Source organism: Columba livia, chromosome 5 (genome assembly GCF_036013475.1).
Source record: "Columba livia isolate bColLiv1 breed racing homer chromosome 5, bColLiv1.pat.W.v2, whole genome shotgun sequence".
Classification (NCBI taxonomy): Eukaryota; Metazoa; Chordata; class Aves; order Columbiformes; family Columbidae; genus Columba; species Columba livia.
In genome coordinates this window covers 60,697,403-60,717,887 of record NC_088606.1, presented here as the reverse complement: position 1 = coordinate 60,717,887, position 20,485 = coordinate 60,697,403, and the positions used below count along the sequence as shown (strand labels likewise).

Sequence of the window (20,485 nt, the reverse complement as noted above, 5' to 3'; positions counted from 1 at the left end):
AGGTTATACATGCACTTCTTTTTCAAGTGGAACATTTGCTTGAAATGTGGATTTGTCAGATGTGTAAAAGACTGATACACTGAAAACAGCAAATAGGAAGGATTTTGATTGAGTTGTGTAATGAGTGTATGCCAAAAAAATCATCAAACTCTGGAAGCAAAGCACTGCTACTAATTTTCCTGTTTAGAATGAAAACATTACATTTAGGATTTGAATGGGTTGAGGAGGTAATGACAGCCACCCTCCCCAGCTCCTCATTTCTGTGGCCGAACTTTAAAAGCTTGCTTGTATAGGTCACTTCAGAGGTGTATTTATGTATGGCTTTCTCGGTTAGATGAGAGAGCAGTATCAAGCGCTCCGTGTTAGGTTTCTCCCCTGTGTAAGATGTAGTTTTCAAACTACAGTGCTCTGAGGGTGGCTCATTTTGCCACTTTTTTAGATGAAATAACAAGTGTTTAACTGTATGGATCAGGTTTTGAAAATCAGAGGTAAATTATTCCCCGTGTTGGTGTTTGGTTTTTTTTCCTTCCTCAGATTCGGTACATTTCACAGACTCAAGGTTTGCCAGGAGAGCAGTTGTTAAACATGGGAACGAAAACTGCAAGATTTTTCTGTAAAGAAACGGATGCACCATATTCTAGTTGGAGACTAAAGGTAAATAGTATAATGCAGTAAAAAAAAAGGCATGTTATTTTGTAAGCAGAGGAACCAGAGAGGCCAAGATTCACTATGATACCGTTAGCTCCCTTTTGCATCCCCTGTGATTTTTATCAGTTCCCGCTCTGTATCCCTTCCCTTTCACAGAATGGTTGGGTTGGAAAGCACCTCTGGAGATCATCTAGTCCAACCCACATTTGTTCACCTCCCCACCCCATTTCCCAAAACTAGCACTCCAACCTCATGCCCATGTTGTCTCCCACTGGTTGTGTGGTGGCCAGTGAATGGGTGCCAGATGGAGAATTCAAATTAAGCCTCCTATCTCCAGAAGTACTAAATGATTTTGTGGTTGTGGGTTTTTTTTTTCTTTGTTTTTTTCCTTGCTCAGTCACTGCTTTTCACTTCTCTTTAAATAATTTGTCTCTGAGGCATGAACCGCTCTGTCAAAATTTGTTCAAAACTGGCTTCAGGATCAGAAGTTTCTAGGAGAAAGGGGATTGAGAAACAGTACAACTGCATACAGCTCATTTACTTCAGATCTGCTAAAACGGTCTTTGTTGGCTGAAAGCTGCAATACAATGAAAGCAGACACAATTTTTAGAATGTACTTTTACGGCCTGCACACCTTGCTTCTCTCTAGGGAGCGTTATTGCACACTGGCCGTAAGCAGAGCTTTAACTTCCTATGCAAATATATCTATATTATTTTTTTTTTTCCCCAAATTGTATTGGTTCATGGTGCTTCACTGAATTTACAGCAGACTTGGGGAGTCAGGAGGCAGTTGCTGTTGACAGAAAACTTCTGCAGTGATAAACAGCTGAGGAGCTCAAAGCACAAATTGCGTAACTCTCCACAGCAAGGCGGTAAATCCCCAGAGCACTGGCCGAGCGGCTGGGGCTGGTGCTGCCCGAACGCTGCCAGGTCGGCTTATATAAGGATTCTCCAATTACACCATCCTGATTATTCCAGTTTTCTGGGTTTTTCTTTTTTTTCAGGTGTTTGATCATTAGGTGCCAGTTTACATCTGGCTTCTCCATATCAGAGAACCTAAACAACTCCTTGATGCAAACAGCCTGCCCTGTTTCCAGAGGCTGGCGCCTTGCAGAGGTTAATTGTCTTACATCAGATTAAATGCTGTTTTGGGGGGAGAACAAGAGTTTTGGTATGGACTATTGGCCATTACTTGCAATTTTTGTCAAAGTTAATTTTGGAAAGGTTTTTTATAACTGTATGTTAGAAGGTTTTTTTCCCTGCCTTGCCTCCTGCAACATGGAATCTTAAAACCAAACCTGCCTCCTGGTGCTGTCTGTGCTGAAGGAGGAAAATTGTAACGGAAAGTGGTATTCCAGCTCATAAATCACTGTTGGGTGACCACATTCGTTCTCTAGGATTTAACTGTTTGTTTTGTACATCAGTATTTAAAATACTTACACCAACTGTTGTGTATGTGAAGGAACAGAAGTATCAAAATAACAAAAGAGAAAGCAAAGAGAAATCAATCAGAGTCTCTCTGGGTTTTGGTTTGTTTTTTTACAGTGATACAATGTTGTCTCTGTTTGGAGTTAAAGGTCTGAGTTTGAGGAAATGTGTAAAATACAAATAATAGAAACCTGTGATATATAAAAATATGAGCACACAAGAGAGTTTCATTATATAACTTTTTGCTGGGCTTTCGGCACTTGCTGTGTGATTTAGAAACCACCTGTTGTAATCCAGTACTGTGATCACTCACATGTGAAATTCAGTAGATTTGGTCTTTTGATTTAGAAAATGAAAGTGGTCAGCAAAGCAGCATACAAATATACAATTGAAATATTAATATTTTTAATGGGTTTATTAGGCCATTAAATACAAAAAGTTACTTTGTAGTTGTACATATCCTTTAGTGTCAACTTCTAAACTCAGCTTTCCTTTTCTCTTTTGAGACATTGGAAGAGCACGAGGCAGAGACAGGTATGAAGTCTAAAGAGGCCAGAAAGTATATTTTCAACAGTTTGGATGATATAGTGCATGTGAGTATTAAAGCATTCTTCCTTTGCAAATGAAATGTGTGATTTTAAAACATTTTACTAGTTTGAAATAAACACCTTTTAGAATATTATTTGTTATCAGTCTCATCTATTCTTTGTGTATGTTGCTCCGAGGAAAATGTCTGGCTATGCCAGTCCTTTGGGCTTTTAATAAAGATCTTCCTTTGTCATTGCTAGTTTTAAACAGTGGTACTTGTCTTTGTGGGGGGGACACCCTTTAATTTTAAGTATAATGTGTACTTTCTCTTCTACCTTTTCTGCCATTCTGGGAAGAAAAAAAGAACACGTATGGATCGTACAATCTTAACTAGAATAACTTCCAATATAATTCTGCTATCTTAAGAATATAATTCTCAGCACAATTATTGTTTTCTCACTTTTCTTTAGCTTGATAACTCTCCCAGTCAATAGCAAAAGGAAATTGTTAATTATCTTCCATATCCTGAAAATATTTTTACAAGATTGGCATTAAAACGTTTGAAATTCTTTTTTTTGAAGATTATTTCTGTAGTTTAAGTTAGACCACATAAAGGTCTTTATCCCAAATCTTTTTAAGTTGCAAGTCCCAGACTGGAATGAAGCCTTTATGGGTTTTTAGCTGAGTGGGGAGCAGTGTTTGTGCAGAACGAAGTCACTGATGCCAAGCAGGCCGCACTGGGATAAGCTGGCAAATGCACTGTGCCCCAAACATCATTTAATATTAGTATTTTATAGCAGGAAGCAGTAACAGGAAGAGTTAAACCAACATGCACTGTTTTGTTCAACGCCAGGTGAACATGGTGATGGATTTGGAAGGAAGTGACCTGTTGGCGGAGAAGGCGGATAGGAGGGAGTTTGTCAGTCTGTTGAAGAAAATGTTGCTGATCGACGCTGATTTAAGAATCGCTCCAGCTGAGGCCCTGAACCATTCTTTTGTTACCATGAAGCACCTCCTTGATTTTCCTCATAGCAACCAGTATGTAACACACAAAAATTAATTTTTTTAAAATCTCCATTGTAGTGATTCATATGTATAATAGTGTTGTTTCATCTGCTATCAGAGATAAAAGTGTTTTGTCATTTTTTTAACATCTTAAAAAATTCTTCCAAGTGCTTGCGATATTAGATGCATCTACTTGCTCAAGGAAACAGAGTAACTTTTATTTCTTTTCTGGAAAGTAACATGTAGAGCAATAGTTTTTTGAGGTATCATATGCCCAATTGATAAAATTCCAACACTGCAGAAACTTGGGCTTGATTTTTAGGAGTATGAGAGCTAGGGTTGGAATTTCCTCTTGAGGTAAATGTCTCAAATCCCTTCTTTTATGCATTGGTTAGTATGGAATATATTGAAGTTTAGTTCTGGAATTGTGTATTTCACTGTGGGTTTTCTAAAGTGAAAGCATTTCAGTGGAAGAAAGAGCTGTCCATCCATTTAATTTATTATCTTTCCTGTTTCTATGCAGCTGTTAGAAAATTGTATTAGATGCACGGGGCAGGAAAAAGTATTGTTCTGTATTTTAATGTATGTCATAACAAAAGCTTGACATGAACATAGTAATAGCGGTATTTCTTTTTTCTGCTTCTATGTATGATGCCATTCTGTGAAACTGGAAACTGCGGTCTTCAACCTTTTTTCCTTTTCTTGTTTTGTGGAATTGATTTATACATTTAGCAACATGAAATTCTAATTAAACCAAGTTATTTTCTGTTTTTTTATAGAGTGAAGTCCTGTTTTCATATCATGGATGTTTGCAAATGCAGATCAAATTTGTACGACTCAAGTAATCGCAATAAAATGTCACTTATGAGACCAGTTGCCTCAGGCAGTGCAGCTAATCTGACTGCGAGTTTTACCAAAATCAGCCCAGTTAGAAGTCAGGTAAAACCTACCTTTTAAACTATAAATTCATGTAATGCAGTTTCTCTAGTTAATTTCATAATTGAAAAGTATATCTGGTAAGTGACAAGATCTTGTGTCCTTTACTCTCATTTTTTCCTGTTGGTTTCATAAACAGTTTAGAATTCCATATGTTTCAAGATGAAGTTACAAGCTGGGATTGCCCTAGCAAAGCACTGCTGTGTTAGAGTGCCCTCCGGTGGCCAAATGGGATTGTTTCCTGTGAAATAGATTTAAAATTTTAATTTTTATTAGTTATTTTAGCAGTTTATTATATAAGCTGGTGAGACAAGTGTGTGAGGGATTGATTCGTGGTTAGAATGTGTTATAATATGATATTGAATCTGTTCCCATAGGCGTTAACTGCATCTGCCCATTCAGTTTTGCACCAAGGGATCCCACTGCAGGCAGGAACGGCTCAGTTTGGTTGCGGTGATATTTTCCAACAGGCTTTGATCATATGTCCTCCGACTATTCAAGGTATGTAATGGATACAGTTCTTGAAATATGAGCATTTATGTCTGGTAGCGGTATTTGAGTTTTTCATTATATCCACTTAAGCTATACATATTAAAGAACTTAATTATGTCATTAAAAAAAATTGCGTGTGAGTCATATTCAGATACATAGCACCTTTCTGAAAGAAATAGTAAATCAGCATGTGCAGAAAATGATTTAAGCAATCCAGAGCCCAGCTGCATATACCGCACACACATAAATACGTGTGTGTATATATATATATCTGATAAAATAGAGGGACACAATATGGAAGCCGAAGCAAGAAATGAGGATATTCTGAAATGAAATCTGAGAGGTAAAAAGAGAGATGAGGGGAATGTGATGGGTTTTTTGGTTGTGCATTTTATTTGTTTCTTTTGGTGTGGTAGGGTTTTTTTTTGTTTTTTGGGGGTTTGTTTGTTTGGGGGTTTTTGTTTGTTTTGTTTTTGGTTTGTTTGTTTGGTTTTTTGTTTTGTGTGTGGGTGTGTGTGTTTGTTTGTTTCCCCAACTATGTCCTTAGGTATCCTAGGGATGAGCATAAGAAAAGATAACAGTTCTTGTGATAAATCTGTTTGCATAATAAAGTTGGTTTTTTTTAATTGGACATCCGAGTGAATGTTTGGGAAGACATCTGGAAATTTGGAGCTTAATTTAAGGATGTAGCTGCCCTAGGTAAACAGTGTCACATTTACTGTTCTATGGTTACGATGAAGCAGGAGAGCTAGGTAGAACTGCCACAGCTTTCTGATGGCTGAAAAACACCTAACTAAGTCTTTGAGAATGTTGTTTGCATTGTGCTATGAGGAGGAAAGGGCAGCTTGGCTGAATTCTCCTGTATTACAAAGGATAAGATGGGTTTAACTTCTGTATTTATGGAAAGAAGTAATTGTCAGATGGTTTGGTTATCACAAACATCTGGAAGACTGTGAGGTGGAAATGCTGGCACGGAAGTATTTCTGCTGTGTAGGAAATGACCAAATAAGGATATGCATCTCAAAAAGTACACATGGTAATGCAGTTGACTTCTGTTTCCGTAAACAAATGCATTTGCATCATACAAACGTAGGTCTTGTTTTTTGAGGAGTCTTTAAGTCCTCAGTTAGGTCTCAGACCTTATCGAGCAAAACTTGTTTTTCTGTTATAATGAGCTTATCAGAGAGGAGTTGATGAAAAACAGCCTTTCTCTTCCTAATGATAGTCATTTATAGAGTGAGACAAGTAGTTTGTATCATTTGCTTATTAAATTAGCTAGGTTATAGTCTTAATTTCCAAAAATGCAGTTTATCTGTCTTGGTGATGTTCAGATTTATGTTGTGGAGATAAGATCTTGAAATGATGGAGTTTATAGGAAGTAGGTTTTTTTTAAACAATTATTTTCAAAGTTCTCTTTAGTTCTCACTCCACAATTAGAAGTTATCGAAATCACACTGAATTCACTATGGGGGGAAAAAATCCCCACCGCACTTTTAACCTAAACTTAGAGCCCAGGATGTCTGTATCTCTTTAGAGTAAGACAGCTGCAGCAGACTTTATCAGTAATGGTGTTTGTGGTGGCTGCATCTGCCTTGGGTCCCAGACACTCATGAAAGCTCGGAGTATTGACTGATTTAAATGTGTAGCTTCATACACATTTCCTTCTGAGCTGCGAGTATGGCTAAGTGATTTCTGATTATAATTGTATCTATGCTTTACACACCGACATATTTCATAGTTCAAAAACCCTATTGTTTTGATTATACCCAGATGAATAAACTGATGACAGGGAAGGAAACAGTACAGGCAAACACTTTATCTGTGATCTGTATATTCTTATTATGATGATATATTTCCAAATTTAAGTTCTTTTACAGCTTGAATGAAGGGAATATATTGTTTTAATCACGTGGGTAACAAGTTGCGTTGCTGGCATGGAGGGAAAGGGATATTAATGGTATCTGGCACTGCTTCAAGGTTTCCGTGCTTGGCTGCTTAGTCGAATATCTGAAGTTCTAAAGCTCGCTTCTTCTGCCAGAGTTAAGATGTTGCTGTTCTGGTTGGACGCATGGAAAAAATTAGTCAACAGCATTTCAAAATTAAAATCTTTGGACTGCGTGGTTACAACTTAGTATTGTGTTATGACATGAGAGAATTACATCAGATGAAGATTTTCTTTCATCCTTTATTGTAAAGATTAAAAAAAAAAACAAGAACACAACAACAAAACCAAAATCAAACACTTTAATCTTTAGTTCAGTAGTTCTTTAGTAGTTACCTCTGAAACAGCCATTGCTTAGTCTTTGACTAAAGCACAAGATGCAAAATGTATTAGGAGATGAAATGAGTATATTTGCCTAGTCAGTATGTTCTTCTAGCATAGCTGTTTGTTGCAATATTGGATGAAAAAATTTCCTCTTTCATTTTAGTTTAACATTTTTATCTTAATATGTTTTTGTTGGTAGTAAACATTGCAGTGTTGCTATAAATTCCTGTGACAATAGAATCTCTATAAAGCATGAAATTTGTCATTTTCCTATTATGCTCTTGTGATAATATTCCAGTTTGCATTAGTTTAATGAAAGGAGGAATGGGATTATGGATTCTACCAAAAAGATTTTATGGCATACACGGAAAATTTTACATTGTTTCCCACAAAAGAGATGGTAACAAATAGGGGCATTATATATGTGGCATTGCCAGCTATCAGAGCTAAGAGGAATGGATTTCAGCTGGCTGGAAACACAGAGCATGAGATGTGCAGAAGTCAGCTGTGAGAAGCTTTGAAATTCAGCTCTGCTTACTTTTGTCTGCTTCTTTTCAAATGCTTTTAATGTAATTTGTGATAAAGACTAGAATGCTTAGCTTTGCAGAACTTTCTGCCAAAGTCGTTCCGCTTTCTAGTAGTCCTTTTCCAAACAGCAGCTATTGGCAGTTCTTTCTGGAAATTACACCATCAAATATTTGTGCAGATATGTAATGGCACAAAAATATTGTAGGTGTTGATTTATTTGGTTTGAAAGTCTGAATTATGGAATTAGATCATAGACACATCATGAAAAAAATAGTCAAATGTTATAAAATTATCCTTCATCACAGAATCACAGAATGTTAGGGATTAGAAGGGATCATCTAGTCCAGTCCCATGTTTGAATTTTGCTTAGAAAATACATGCAAGTCTCACGTTTTGCTTAAAGCCTTAGGTGTGTGTTTTTCTCCCTGCCAGGAATTCCTACAAACCATAGTAAACCCGCCAGTTTCTCCCTGAGGGTGGACAATGCAGTTCCACTGGTGACCCAAGCTCATGCAGTTCAGCCACTACAGATTCGAGCAGGAATCCTTTCTCAGGTTGGCTTACTTTAAAGTAAAAATCTCTTCTGTTTTGTTATTAGTTATGAAAAGTTTTTGCCCTGTAGAGTCCTGCTGCAGTCCCACTTCTGTTTTGTGCTGAGCTACAGCAGCTCATGTAAACTGAATTATTCCCTGTGTCACGAAATCTTCTCTGCATCACAACAGACGTGGTCAAATCAGACCCAGCAAATCCTGGTTCCGGCGTGGCAGCAAGTAGCGCCGGTGGCAGCTCCGGCGACATCTCTGGCTTCTGATCCTGTGGCTGGCCCACAGAGGCTTGGGGACTGGGGGTGAGTCCTTGTATTTTTGGGCAATACCTTAATGGCTTTGGTTTAGCAAGATCTGTGGATGCTGATGCAAACAATTTGCAACTGAAACCTTCCTTTATTTTTCCTCAGGAAGATGATTACCCAGGGCACGCATTACAGTTCGATGATACCGCAGCCTGTTTTAACACATCAGATAACCTTGTCAGCCCCTCAGCCGATTAGCGTGGGCATTGCGCATGTCGTCTGGCCTCAGCCTGCAGCGACCAAGAGGAACAAACTCTGTCAGAACAGGTCGGTAGAATATTACTGACCTTCAGATATAGTGGATCTGTAGTTACCCTTCAGTGGGCAGGAGAACAGGCTATCAAAGTGGCGTGTCTGTTACCGACAATTGTACTTAGTCTTTGGGAAAATTTGGTCTTTGTGCCCTAAATTTTCAGTGTTGTTTTGGTAATAAAGAGCAGATGGAAAAGTACTTGTTACAGTAAGAGGTTTTAATTCCTGTTGATTAGCATGTGCCTGTCATGATATTTAAGTTGTCTTTGTAGCCTTTGGGAAGGTATAAGGATATATTGAGGTAGCTCTGATGGGATATTCCTAAGTTTATGTGCATGAGGATATATCACCTTTAAACAACTAAAAATAAAGAGGTGCTATATAGCAGGGTTGCAGTAGGCCTTATAAACATCTTAAGAATAGTCTGTCTTTCACTGGTGGCCAAAAATACTTTAGCTGCTTGCTGAAGAAAATATGCCCCGCTGCAATACGAACTATTTTCAAAGGTGTGGGATGCTCAATAAAGGGGAAAGGACAGGCCTACAGAGGGCAATTTCAGCAGTCTTGTTTTACACAAGGATTTTACCTGGCTGCTACCAGCTTTTATTTTCAGAGAGAATCTTTGCAGGAAATCTGGCCAAGTTTAGTTGGCTTGTTTTTCACCCCAAAGGTGTGAAAGGTGTTTATTAGAAAAAAAATAAAATATGAGAAAGTAGGATTTTCAATGTATTGTACTCAATGTTGTTGCAAGTTTCAGTATTATATATTACATAGGTTGGATGTGGCAACATAGCTTTATTTTAGCATGTTTCTTTTTTTAAAAAAATTAATGTCTGAAATCATGTATGTGAAGTGTTTATGACTATGTTTCCTGTTTTATGTTTTCCTTTGTATTAGTTTTGAAAATTAGTGGTTTAACCTACATTGCTTTCTTTGTTTTTTTTTTTTTTTTAAATAGGACAGTTTTCAGGTCTGTTGGTGGAGGGTCACTAAATGTCAAATGGTGTGTTTTCTTCGCAGGAGCAATGTGTTACAAAATACCAATATCCAAAATTCAGCCTTTATATCTCCAAAGATACTTAACCTGAAGGCTGTAAAGAGAATAAGTTGTATAGAAGCACAGGACAATCATAACTCAGAAGGACAGGAAAGTAACTGTTGCGAAGCATCGGTCAGGCTGGACCCTGATTCATCTCTTTCAACCAAACAGCGCCAGGCGATCTTCATTGCCAGTTCCCCCAGCCCAGCGGTCAGCGTCATCACCATCAGCAGTGACACGGATGAAGACGACATAGGACAACCACATTCACTGAGAGAGTAAGAATCGATGTTTATTTTTAGTAAGGTGTTACTTAAATATAGCAGTCTTAGCACAGCTAAGGTATTAAATGAATCTGAATTTAAAGAAAAAAAGACAAAGAATGCGCTTTAATCAAATTTCACTAATAAGTTAACTCTGGAGCAGTGTATTGTATGAAATTGAAAACCACTTCAAAAGCACCTCATTCATCTATATACATCAGGCATTTTCAAACCAGATTCCTTTTAGGCCCAGCATCCTCTTTCTTTCTTAATACTGTCATACCCCATCTCTTTGTTGAAGATTAGTTTTCTGGCTTTCTATAATCAATGTTATCATTCTAACAGTAGCATCCAGTAGATGGTATTACTTACATACGGGTAAAAAATACTTCTCTAACAGTATGAAAAGGTTTGCATTTGGGTATAAAACCAGATGCTGAGCATGGTCCCTCAGAGGAGTTTTCTTTCTCAAAGCTGTCAAAGAAGCATGTGTCATTTTAAATGAGGGCTTAAAAGTTTAGTGTTTTACTTTATTTTTACTTCTGATGATTCTGAATTGGAGGAACTCGTGCTTTAAATCTAAATATTGTCAAATGTTTCAAGGCTCTAAACTGATGTAGTAAAATTGTTTTTCTGCTTGTTTTAGTATTGATTCAGTTAAAAAAAAATCATTTAGAGGGTTTCAAAAAAAATACATGTTTAGCCTAGAATTCCCAGAAGAACTCTGGAAAGATTTATGACCTGCTTTGGAAGTAAAAGAAGCGATGTTGACTTGCATTTAAGGGACTTTTTCTAATATTCGATCCCTTTTTATTCCGTAATTACACCTAAGTCGGTGGTGTACATAGAATGAGTGAGCGGTGGTAAGTTTGCTGACGCTGTGTGTGTGTGGCAGGTGCAAAGGCAGCTTGGAGTGCGAAGCCTGCCAGAACACCCTCAACATCGACCGCGTCTGCTCCCTCAGCAGCCCCGACAGCACGCTCAGCACCAGCTCCTCGGGACAGTCCAGTCCGTCTCCTTGCAAGAGATCCAACAGGTAAAAAGCTGTGCTCCTTTCAGTGAAAAGAAGGATGCAGCAGGCTCAGTTTATGATAAAAAATGCAAAGGCTTTGTTATGTTGCCATCTGGTGATGCTAAATGATGTATTTAAAAATTATTTGCCTACCGATGCACAGCATAGACTGTTCTTTTACTGTTCCTAACAGGTCCATCTTGTTACCCTGGAAGTTTTCAGATTACTGAATTAATGGTGTTTACTCAGAAAAGATAAACATGTTGTATGCAACTTCCTTTACAACAAAATTCTTCTAAGGTTGCAAAATTAAGTAAGCCAAAGCAGAATGTGACAGATTTGAAGTTACCAGAATATCTTTAGTTTTTTGCATCCTCTTGTTCTCCCATTGTGTATTTTGTTTTGTGATCTTTAATGAACATTGCTGCCCTTTTTATTCTACTAAACCCTCTATTCTCTAACGTAATCACAGTTCTTATGAGCAGCTTTTAAATATTTTTATCTTCACTGCTTGATGTCTAGCTTAAGCCTTTGCTTTCGCACTTTATTTAAAATTCACTCTTAGAAAAACATTCAACATAACTCTGAAAATAAGTGGCGTTTTTGCTACAGTACCTGATCGTAAAGCATCTGTCTGTGTGACACTCACAAGATATGGACCTGTGACACAGTCAGAAGGTCCCACTGACTTGGGATGTTCTGGTTGGGGCTTTTCCTCTTATTTCAGTCCCTGCCCTTCTGGTCCTTATATGTTGAAACTTTAGTTGTAGATGTGGGTATGTGGTGATTCTACAAATCAGGTTCCTAGATATGAATTTGGGGACCAAGAAGCATTTGGAATACATAGTTGCTGGTATTGGTGAAAAGTTTGGGTTAATATGATTTACTCATTGGTTTTATTTATATTGTCTCAGTTTAAACTATCACCATGCTATAATGACCTGTTACACTAGCTGTAAAATCACCAGAGGACTTCACTATATAGGATCATTTTTATCCACCTCTGAGTGGTTTCACCTCCATAAATTTTATGTGGTAATTTAATAAAATGCATCTGTATTACAAAAATGTGTTTTTTCAATGCAATGCTTTTGTTTTTCGATAGTATATCAGATGACGAACAGGAAAGTGGATGTGATACGGTGGATGGTTCCCCAACTTCAGACTCTTCAGGACATGACAGCCCGTTTGTGGAAAATGGCTTTGTAGCTAATACCAATAAAAACAAGGAAGCAAGAGCATCAGTTAATCCTGAAACCAAATCAGCTGTTTGCACAGTAGTTGTACCACCAATGAGAATTGGGAACAGGTTACGTTTTGATGGACAGATGGTGAATACAGGTAAGTTAGTTCAGGTGGGTTTTTTTCTTTCTATGCCAGTAATTAAGAACAGAAATTTGAAAATTTATTCAATAGCTGTACATATGAAGATTTTGACTTACTCATATATCTGGTAATCTGTAATAAACACTTCTAAATTGTGCAGGGTTTAAGACTTTAATTAGTGTATTATTTTATTATTTCTCCCTGTTTGCTGAAGCAAATGAAACTTTGTCTAACTTTTGTTAGAAGAGAATAATGACAACAAAAACATAACATTGTTCATTTATATCTTGGAAGATGGTACGTGCCAGCCACTGAAGAAGGGTCGGTCTGTCCTGGGAAGAATAAACCACTCTTCTATTGTAGGAAACCGTCAGCAAAAACTGACATCAGCATTCCATCAGCAACACATAAACTTCAGTCAGGTATGTGTACTTACCTCTAAGAAGTATTTTTTTCTGCCTTGAGGTTCCAAACATGCTGAATGCTCACAATTTCAATTGCTGTAAATGGCAACTGCAGGTTTTCCACACCTTGATTGCAGAAGTGTTCAAATCTTGAAAATGGATTTCGGCTTATTGGGCAAGTCATAAGTATCTTTCACTTTTGGTCATTTTCTTTTAAGCAGCTGACTTTATTTTTTAAAATTATAGAAAAGCCATACTGGGAAAGTTATCAATGCCTTCACAAAATCAAAGCACGAGACACAATGAAAAATGTGTTTGCATGGGTTTTTTTACCCTATATCCAAATGCTGAAATGCTCGTAGTGTGCAGTTAAACTAGGGTTTTATTTCAGTCTTGTTCTTTTAGTAGTGTGCGGGAAATACTTGCAATTTGAGGACTGAGAGATGAGATAGAGCTTAAGAGAGCCAACTGTTTCTTACCCTTGCTGCTGAGTAGTGAAGCTGGAGGGGGAAGAGGTGGTGATTGTACTTCAATCCAATGTTGGAAGATACCCAAAGCTGATATAAAAGCTACTTCTATCATTACTCAAAAATATAGTAAATGTCTACTGTGGCTTGGAACTGAAGTTGACACATGACATCAAGTTTAAGCCCTGTTTAATTAATCAGTTTTGAGCTGTAGCTGCATTGAGCTTTTGATTAGATATTTAATACAAGAGCAGCACCTGTTTGTATGTCTTGCAGAGTAACTGTGAATAGTAAATTCTAAGTTAAATACTAAACGCAAGCATGCTATATGTAGATAAGAGGATTTCCCAATAATGACTTCAATAGTTTAGATTGAAAGAAACATTTGGGTGAGTGACACCATGTCCCCTTCTGCATAATTACGCAGAAGGATTGGTTTAATTAATTCTAAGCAAACCTTAATATGATCAGCGTAGTATTAATTTTTAATCTCCTCAATGACTGCAACTCCTCAGCCTCTTGGCAGAAAATGTTGAACATTATTTTCATTACAAAAATTTATGCTGATCCTCCCTTCTTTGGTAGATGCCCCATGTAGTTTGAAGTCTGCATCATTTAATGGGAGTAATTGATTCTTAGTCTTTCTCTTTGTAACTGTTAATGATTGCCGCATCTTCCTGTGATCATAGCCCTAGACTTCTGTTTGCCTAGTTGTCTCAGATATTTTCAATCCGTTTATTATTTTTTCTGCTCTCCTCTAAAATTTCTCTCCTATTTGTCCTCTTTGTGCCTCATTATGGTGCCCAAACTGAATGCAGCACTTCCCATTGATGCCAAGCCAGTGCTGAGTAGAGTGGAATAAGCACCTTGCTCATGTGATACATGGTATTTCTGTTAAAACAGCCCAGCATGGCATTTTATCCTTTTTCTTTTTTTGCAAGAGCATTAAAATAACTTGTGTTCTGTTTATCATCTCTTATTGTCAGATTTCCTGTCTGTGCTACTATCTAAATAGCTAATATATTTTTTTGTTTTGTTTCAACATTTAATTATTCCTGTCTCTATATTCCTTTTGATTTTAAGTTGATTAGTTTTAGTGCATTTTTTTTCCATTTTCCAAACCCGCTTTATACTTAGAAATATCAAGACCTCCCCGTTTCTGTGTGTGGACAGGTTCAGCACTTCGGATCTGGGCCGCAGGAATGGAACGGAAACTACGCTCACCGGAGGCAGCAGGCATACATCCCAGCCAGCATCGCCGGTCACGCTTTCTCTCTTCCACAAGGAAGCCCAAATCCCACCGCCGTGCACACCCATCTCCCTGGAAGCACCCACCTTGGAGGACAACCTGCAATTCTCCCGTACCCGTCGTCGGCACCCCTGAGCACCGCTGCGCCTGTTGCCCACCTCCTCGCCTCGCCATGTACCTCGAGACCCTTGTTACAGCATCCGACGTACAACATCTCTCATCCCAGCGGTATAGTACACCAGGTCCCAGTTGGCATAAACCCCCGTCTCTTGCCTTCCCCGACCATTCATCAGACTCAGTACAAACCGATTTTCCCACCGCATTCGTACATCGCAGCGTCTCCTGCTTACACAGGATTTCCATTGAGTCCAACAAAACTCAGCCAGTATCCATTTATGTGAGAACTCAAATGCGGTATATTGAGGAAGCTCAATGATACAGAAGTTTGATTTAAGAAGAAACATGGTATTTATTAAATATTAGCCATGGCACAACAGGAAAATTATTTTTTTGAATCATGTAGACTTGGGTGCAATTTAAACAACTCTGAGCTTTAAACAAACTCACTTTTAATGTGTTTTGCACATTTGGTATAACTTGTCTTTGGTCATGTTATCTTCTTATATAGTAACTCTAGACAGGTGACTTATGGGAGCAGAAATCTGGTTTTGCTCCTGCTATTTTTTATAAAATTGCCTTCTAACTAGTGCAAGACACGTCTACATTTGGGAAGCCATTCAGTGTACAGGCCTAGAGCAACAGATGCACACATGTCAGCAGTACAGTGTAGAAGTAACTTGTTTGTATTGCGTATCTTGGTGTTTAAATGTTGAGTCACTTATCTGAAAGTTGAGCTGTTGTTCTTCACATTGCATGTGTCTTTTGCATGGGCGAGAAAGAAAAAAAGCCTAAACATTGCTCTTAAATGTTGTTGTCCTAATAATCTCAGCTGCATTGTAAACTGTTCCCACACATAGTGCCTTAAATATTTGAGGTTGTTAATGTTATTACTTATATATAAATGTTGAGGACTGCAGCACTTAAAAATTCAGATCTGCTGATTTTTGATAGCGTAATGCTCATTTTGGGTTTTGTGTGGTATGATTTTAGTATTGGGTGTGTTTTCCTTATTGAGAAGGCAGCATGTTTTGCTGTAGCTGAATTTTGCTGTCTCTTTTTTTCCCCCCAGAATGATCTAGCTTCAAGACAAGACTTTAGTAGTGCTTAGGAGAAGTTGTTTCAGTTTCTATTGAGTAGTGACACACAGCACAGTATTTCATACTGGTAAATGGAACTGCAATACAACCTAAGTAGTTTATTTTAAAAGTGTTTGTCTAATTGGATATAATAAAATGTTTAGAGGTGCGATAGGCATGACTGACTAGCTAATGAGAGAAAAAGCCAAATGCTCATTGATCCATGGTGTGGTTTCATCTTAGCTTGAGCAAACCATGCAGTATTTAATAACTAGTAGCAGAATATTTACTATTGAAGCTTGAAAAGATGTGAGTTCTTTGTGTGCAATCTTTCATTTATGCATGGGAGAGATTTTAGTCTTTTTACATTATAGTATTTGTTTTAGCCTGTTGCGGGTGTTTGCTTATTTAATACATTCCGTCAGGGACGTAAATTACATGCTTTTTTGCATTATTATTTTTTTTTCCTTAGGAAGTGTGTCTTTTCGTTTTTTGTTTTGTTCAAATGAAGTTGCTTTTGCAGCACCAAAGACTTAATCATCCATTTCCTATACAAGGTAGCTACTTTTTCATAGACCTCAAGTATACTGTAGTGTAGAGATGGGATTTACGGAAGGTATTAAGCTGAGGCTGTGTTTTAGCTTATGGGCAAGTAATAAATCGTATCATTTATCTTGAATGTATCATAGATAAGCTGCTATATAATGATTGCCACTTCAGATAGCTGTGAAATTAGGTGATTAACTAGTTCTTTCTTAGCCTTCTGATTTCTGTACAAGTCTAATTACATGAAATAGGAGCCGGGTTTTGGGTTTGGATTTTTTGTTTTCAATTTTGTTTTCATGTTTGAAGTGTCGTAACTACTATACTGTAAATGATGGAAGATGATTGCATATGTTTTTTTGGGGTGTGTTATTTGCATCAGTATTTTATCTCCATTAACTTTGAGCTCATCACTGCATATAAGTGGATGTATTGATGTAACTTAATTTTTTTATGTTTTCATATTGGCATTGTGTAGACACGTAAGAAGCTGCATCTTGCAGGCTTGACTTAACTTTTTTTTAAAACAAAATCTGGAATACAATCCTTGCAATGTTGACTGGAATAAGAGTGCAAAGCATTTGAGTTTAACTCTGTCAATAAGCTAATAACTGGTAATCTTATTCTTTACTCCACTAACACAAGCAGTGTTTTATTTAATGAATGTCTGAATGAAATAAATGTGCCTACATTTGATTTATTTTTTAAGTAATAACTGAAATACAACAGTATTAGATCATAAAAAATAATAAAAGTACCAGCAGTACATTTTTAATCACACTGAAAATTAAGAAACCTAACTCCTCCCCAAAGTTTCAGTGTTTTTAGTAATCAACTCTATGCATTTTGTACAAGTGTGTGTATATAAAGTATACATTAGAAACTAGGAGTATCCTGATGAATTTGAAATCAACACATATATAAAGTTAAGAAAACGCTCGAATTGGCTGTCCACCTCACCGCTTCAAACGTGCGCAACACGGTCCAGCAGATGGTTTTCTGTTCACTCCCCGGTGTTGGGAAGCGACGTTTTTTTGGTGCTTACTCCATTGCAGGCAATGGACACACCAAGAATCCCCAGTGCAAATGGAGTAAATGAATTTTGTATGGTGATAACAAAAAAATACTGCATTTTTTTTTCCTGGGGCCATGGGGATCTTCATGGGTCTAATATATTTACTGTACTTTCTTTTTACTGTGCTTAAGGTTTTAAGCTAACGTGCTTGTTAAATTGATACGATTATCTGTATATCACAACAGTATCCTCTCGTATGCAGGAAAAAGTTGCTGTAAATGCGCCCCAAACTAGATCCGCTGCTCTTTCTATGTGTAGGAATGTTAGAAATGGCTGCATTTCAAAGAATGAAATGTTTGGGATCCTGCCACACCTTAAATTCGATATACACGGCGTGACTTTTCCCTCATCCTGCAATACACTCGGAGAGAACGGGCTCTGGTCACTGCCAGTGTCCCAGTCCCACCTGCGGAAAACAAAGCTCCCAGGGTGAGGGCCTTTTCTGTGAAAAAAGTCGTCCTCTGAGAAGCGTTTATACATGTTACCGTTTTAATGCCTTTTTTAAATAAAACACTGCATGACTACAGAATTGCATATCTGCATATTACTTTAATTTGCAAGATTTTATATTAATTTCTTGTGTTCGGTTTTTAACTACTTCAGGGTGTTTTATTGGTCAAATATGCTACTGTATTAACTTTTTTTTTTCTTTTAATTTTTAAATTTTCTGTTTTTACTGCTAATTAACTTGATTTGTGTTAAGTAAAAGTTAAATCACACTGCAAGCTGTAGGAAGACTTGTTCTAGAAATACCCAGTGATAGAGACTTGATTAATAAGTTTGAACTGTTACTGTTTAACAATTTGTAGACTTGTGGCTTTTTTTTTGCTTTGGATTTCTATGCTACACTAGTTCGCCATGTAGCAATTGCACTGTGCAATATTACAATATGAGGACTGGGAAAATTTTTTATGGATGTAATGTCTCTTACAGTTTGCGATAGTATTTCTTTCTAGTTCTCAGTGATTTAAATGTGACCAAGCCTTCTGTACTTTGTCACAAAAAGCGGGTTTTCCAGGTGACTATTTTGGTGAGTGTCAAAATAAGAATTTATGGTGTATTACTGTCGAGATTCACTTTGAATTAAAATATATATTGCAGCAGATGACTTTTGGTGCCTTTCATTTTTTGGCTGTGTTGCATCAAGGCTGGATTAAGATAAAGGCAATGAAAGTTCACGGGGAGGGCTCTGAAGTTCTGATACAATCATTTGACTAAGCTGCTCTTCTGTCTGAAGTGTTAAATTTTATTAACTTTCAAGGCTTGCTTAAGAGGATCTTGAGAACCTTCTATTCATGTAGCCAAACCTTGAAGGTTCTTTGTTCTGGATGTCCCACATTTCCAACCCTAGGCGAAGGTTCTCTGGCCCAGATACCAGCGGATACGTGGCTGCTGCTGAAGTTGGCCCCACATGGCCCCTGGTTCCAGATGGCCCCTGGTATGGACCAGGCACCCGTGGAAAGTGCATTTGTTGGTGCTGCTGTCAGCCAAACGTGCTCATTCTGCCAGAGGGTTACGGTGCTTTCTGGAGTCTGCCGGTTTGGGATCTGTCACACATGTAAAAGACTGAAATGGCAGTGCAATATATTTTTGATACAAAGCTCTTTCAGAACTGACAGCTTTACTTTGAATATGAGGTGCTTCTGTTACTGATCTTTTACAGTTGTTTGCTCTTCAGTGCAAGTTGGTCAGACTGCAAAGCTTTTCCTGCCACGCTGCACCTCAGGCTGCATGAAAACGCATCCCTGTCCAGATTCCACAGACACCTCTGTTGCTATGAACGCTGCTTCCTTTTCATTCCTTGCAGTTACACTTGTTGACTTTTAAATGTGCATTGGTGTTGGTATCTATATCCCACATTTCCCTTAGCAAATAGGGCCGCTGCCTTGGTGTATCTTATGCTCTCAATTTTGGCAGCATCTAGCAAACCAGGAAAGGCTGCCCGAGCCCGTCAGAGGGAATACGATGCCTGTGAAGTCTTCTCTGTTCTTCCTTTTTATTAGTAACAGTGTCCAGCTGTCCCCCATGCTCTTTCCCATCCTGTGGAAGGATGGGAGTAGGAGAGAGTAAGTTATCTTCCTCTTAACTACCTTTAGGATGACTCATACTGGTTTAAAATTTGGTGAGTACTTTCCCTGTCACTTAAATGCAAAGGACAGAGTTATACCACAGTTGTGATAGCAGATTCATTCAAGGAAAAGCTTTCAGAGTCAATGGGGCTGTCACATGCTGCTCATCCATAGTGGGACAAACTGGCTGAGGATGATGCAATGAATTTCTCAATGAATTAGCTGAGGTTTTCAGCTGGAGAGAGATGGTCAGTCTCCCGGAGGCAACAAAGAAGCTACTGTTGGTGTCACTCACAAGGCAGCACAGTCTTGACGATCATGGGAGATTCACATTAGTCGCTGCAACTCGTGCATAGAGTGTCTTCAGCTGCTGTAATGAATGGAGACAGCGTGAGCTGAAGTTTCGTTAGGGTTGTGAACCCCTTCTGCTCCCTGCTTGAAGAGCTGGGACTTCCCTACAGGCCTGTAGTGCCTGTCTTGTGTGGCGCACAGCTCTGGGCAACACTGGAGAAATGCTGTAGCCTTTCCCTCTTCCCACACCAAATGCCACGGTAACTGGAATGGTCAGTCTGACATCCTGCGGTGCAGGTGGGTGTAGTAAATCATGGGTAAGGTTTGACAGTGATTGATTTTAATTATATCTTCCTACCTTTGGCCTGTAAGAAGGTGCGTTTTATCTCTCAGGAGAGTTGGGTGCATGCTCTAAGCACGTTCTGATAATTATAACTGCGCCTGTCTTGGGGAACATTCTTTGTTACAATAATGAAGCTTTGTGCTGAGAGACTGAAATACACATTATAATGGATTCTTCTCCTTAAATCCTGGAGTAGCAGATTAGGAGCATCCATAGTCTGTTGGTAGAAGTGCCTGGAGACTAGACTCCATTCTATGGTCATATTTGTGGGATGT

General features: G+C 38.1%; 1 protein-coding gene across 5 annotated transcripts in view; it reads left to right on the top strand.

The window, feature by feature from the left end:
- Positions 1-18,612, top strand: part of HIPK3 (homeodomain interacting protein kinase 3) — a 73,223-nt gene extending 54,611 nt beyond the window's left edge. For all 5 annotated transcript variants that reach the window (XM_021301199.2, XM_065065355.1, XM_065065356.1 and 2 more), the window contains 13 exons: positions 535-654; positions 2,583-2,669; positions 3,458-3,642; positions 4,389-4,548; positions 4,923-5,046; positions 8,264-8,385; positions 8,554-8,678; positions 8,787-8,948; positions 9,954-10,250; positions 11,131-11,271; positions 12,353-12,588; positions 12,868-12,995; positions 14,618-18,612. In XM_021301199.2, the coding sequence (XP_021156874.2) occupies positions 535-654; positions 2,583-2,669; positions 3,458-3,642; positions 4,389-4,548; positions 4,923-5,046; positions 8,264-8,385; positions 8,554-8,678; positions 8,787-8,948; positions 9,954-10,250; positions 11,131-11,271; positions 12,353-12,588; positions 12,868-12,995; positions 14,618-15,094 (2,364 nt within the window). In that variant the 3' untranslated portion in view covers positions 15,095-18,612. The remainder of the gene's footprint in view (positions 1-534; positions 655-2,582; positions 2,670-3,457; positions 3,643-4,388; positions 4,549-4,922; positions 5,047-8,263; positions 8,386-8,553; positions 8,679-8,786; positions 8,949-9,953; positions 10,251-11,130; positions 11,272-12,352; positions 12,589-12,867; positions 12,996-14,617) is intronic.
- The last annotated feature ends 1,873 nt before the right edge of the window (positions 18,613-20,485 follow it).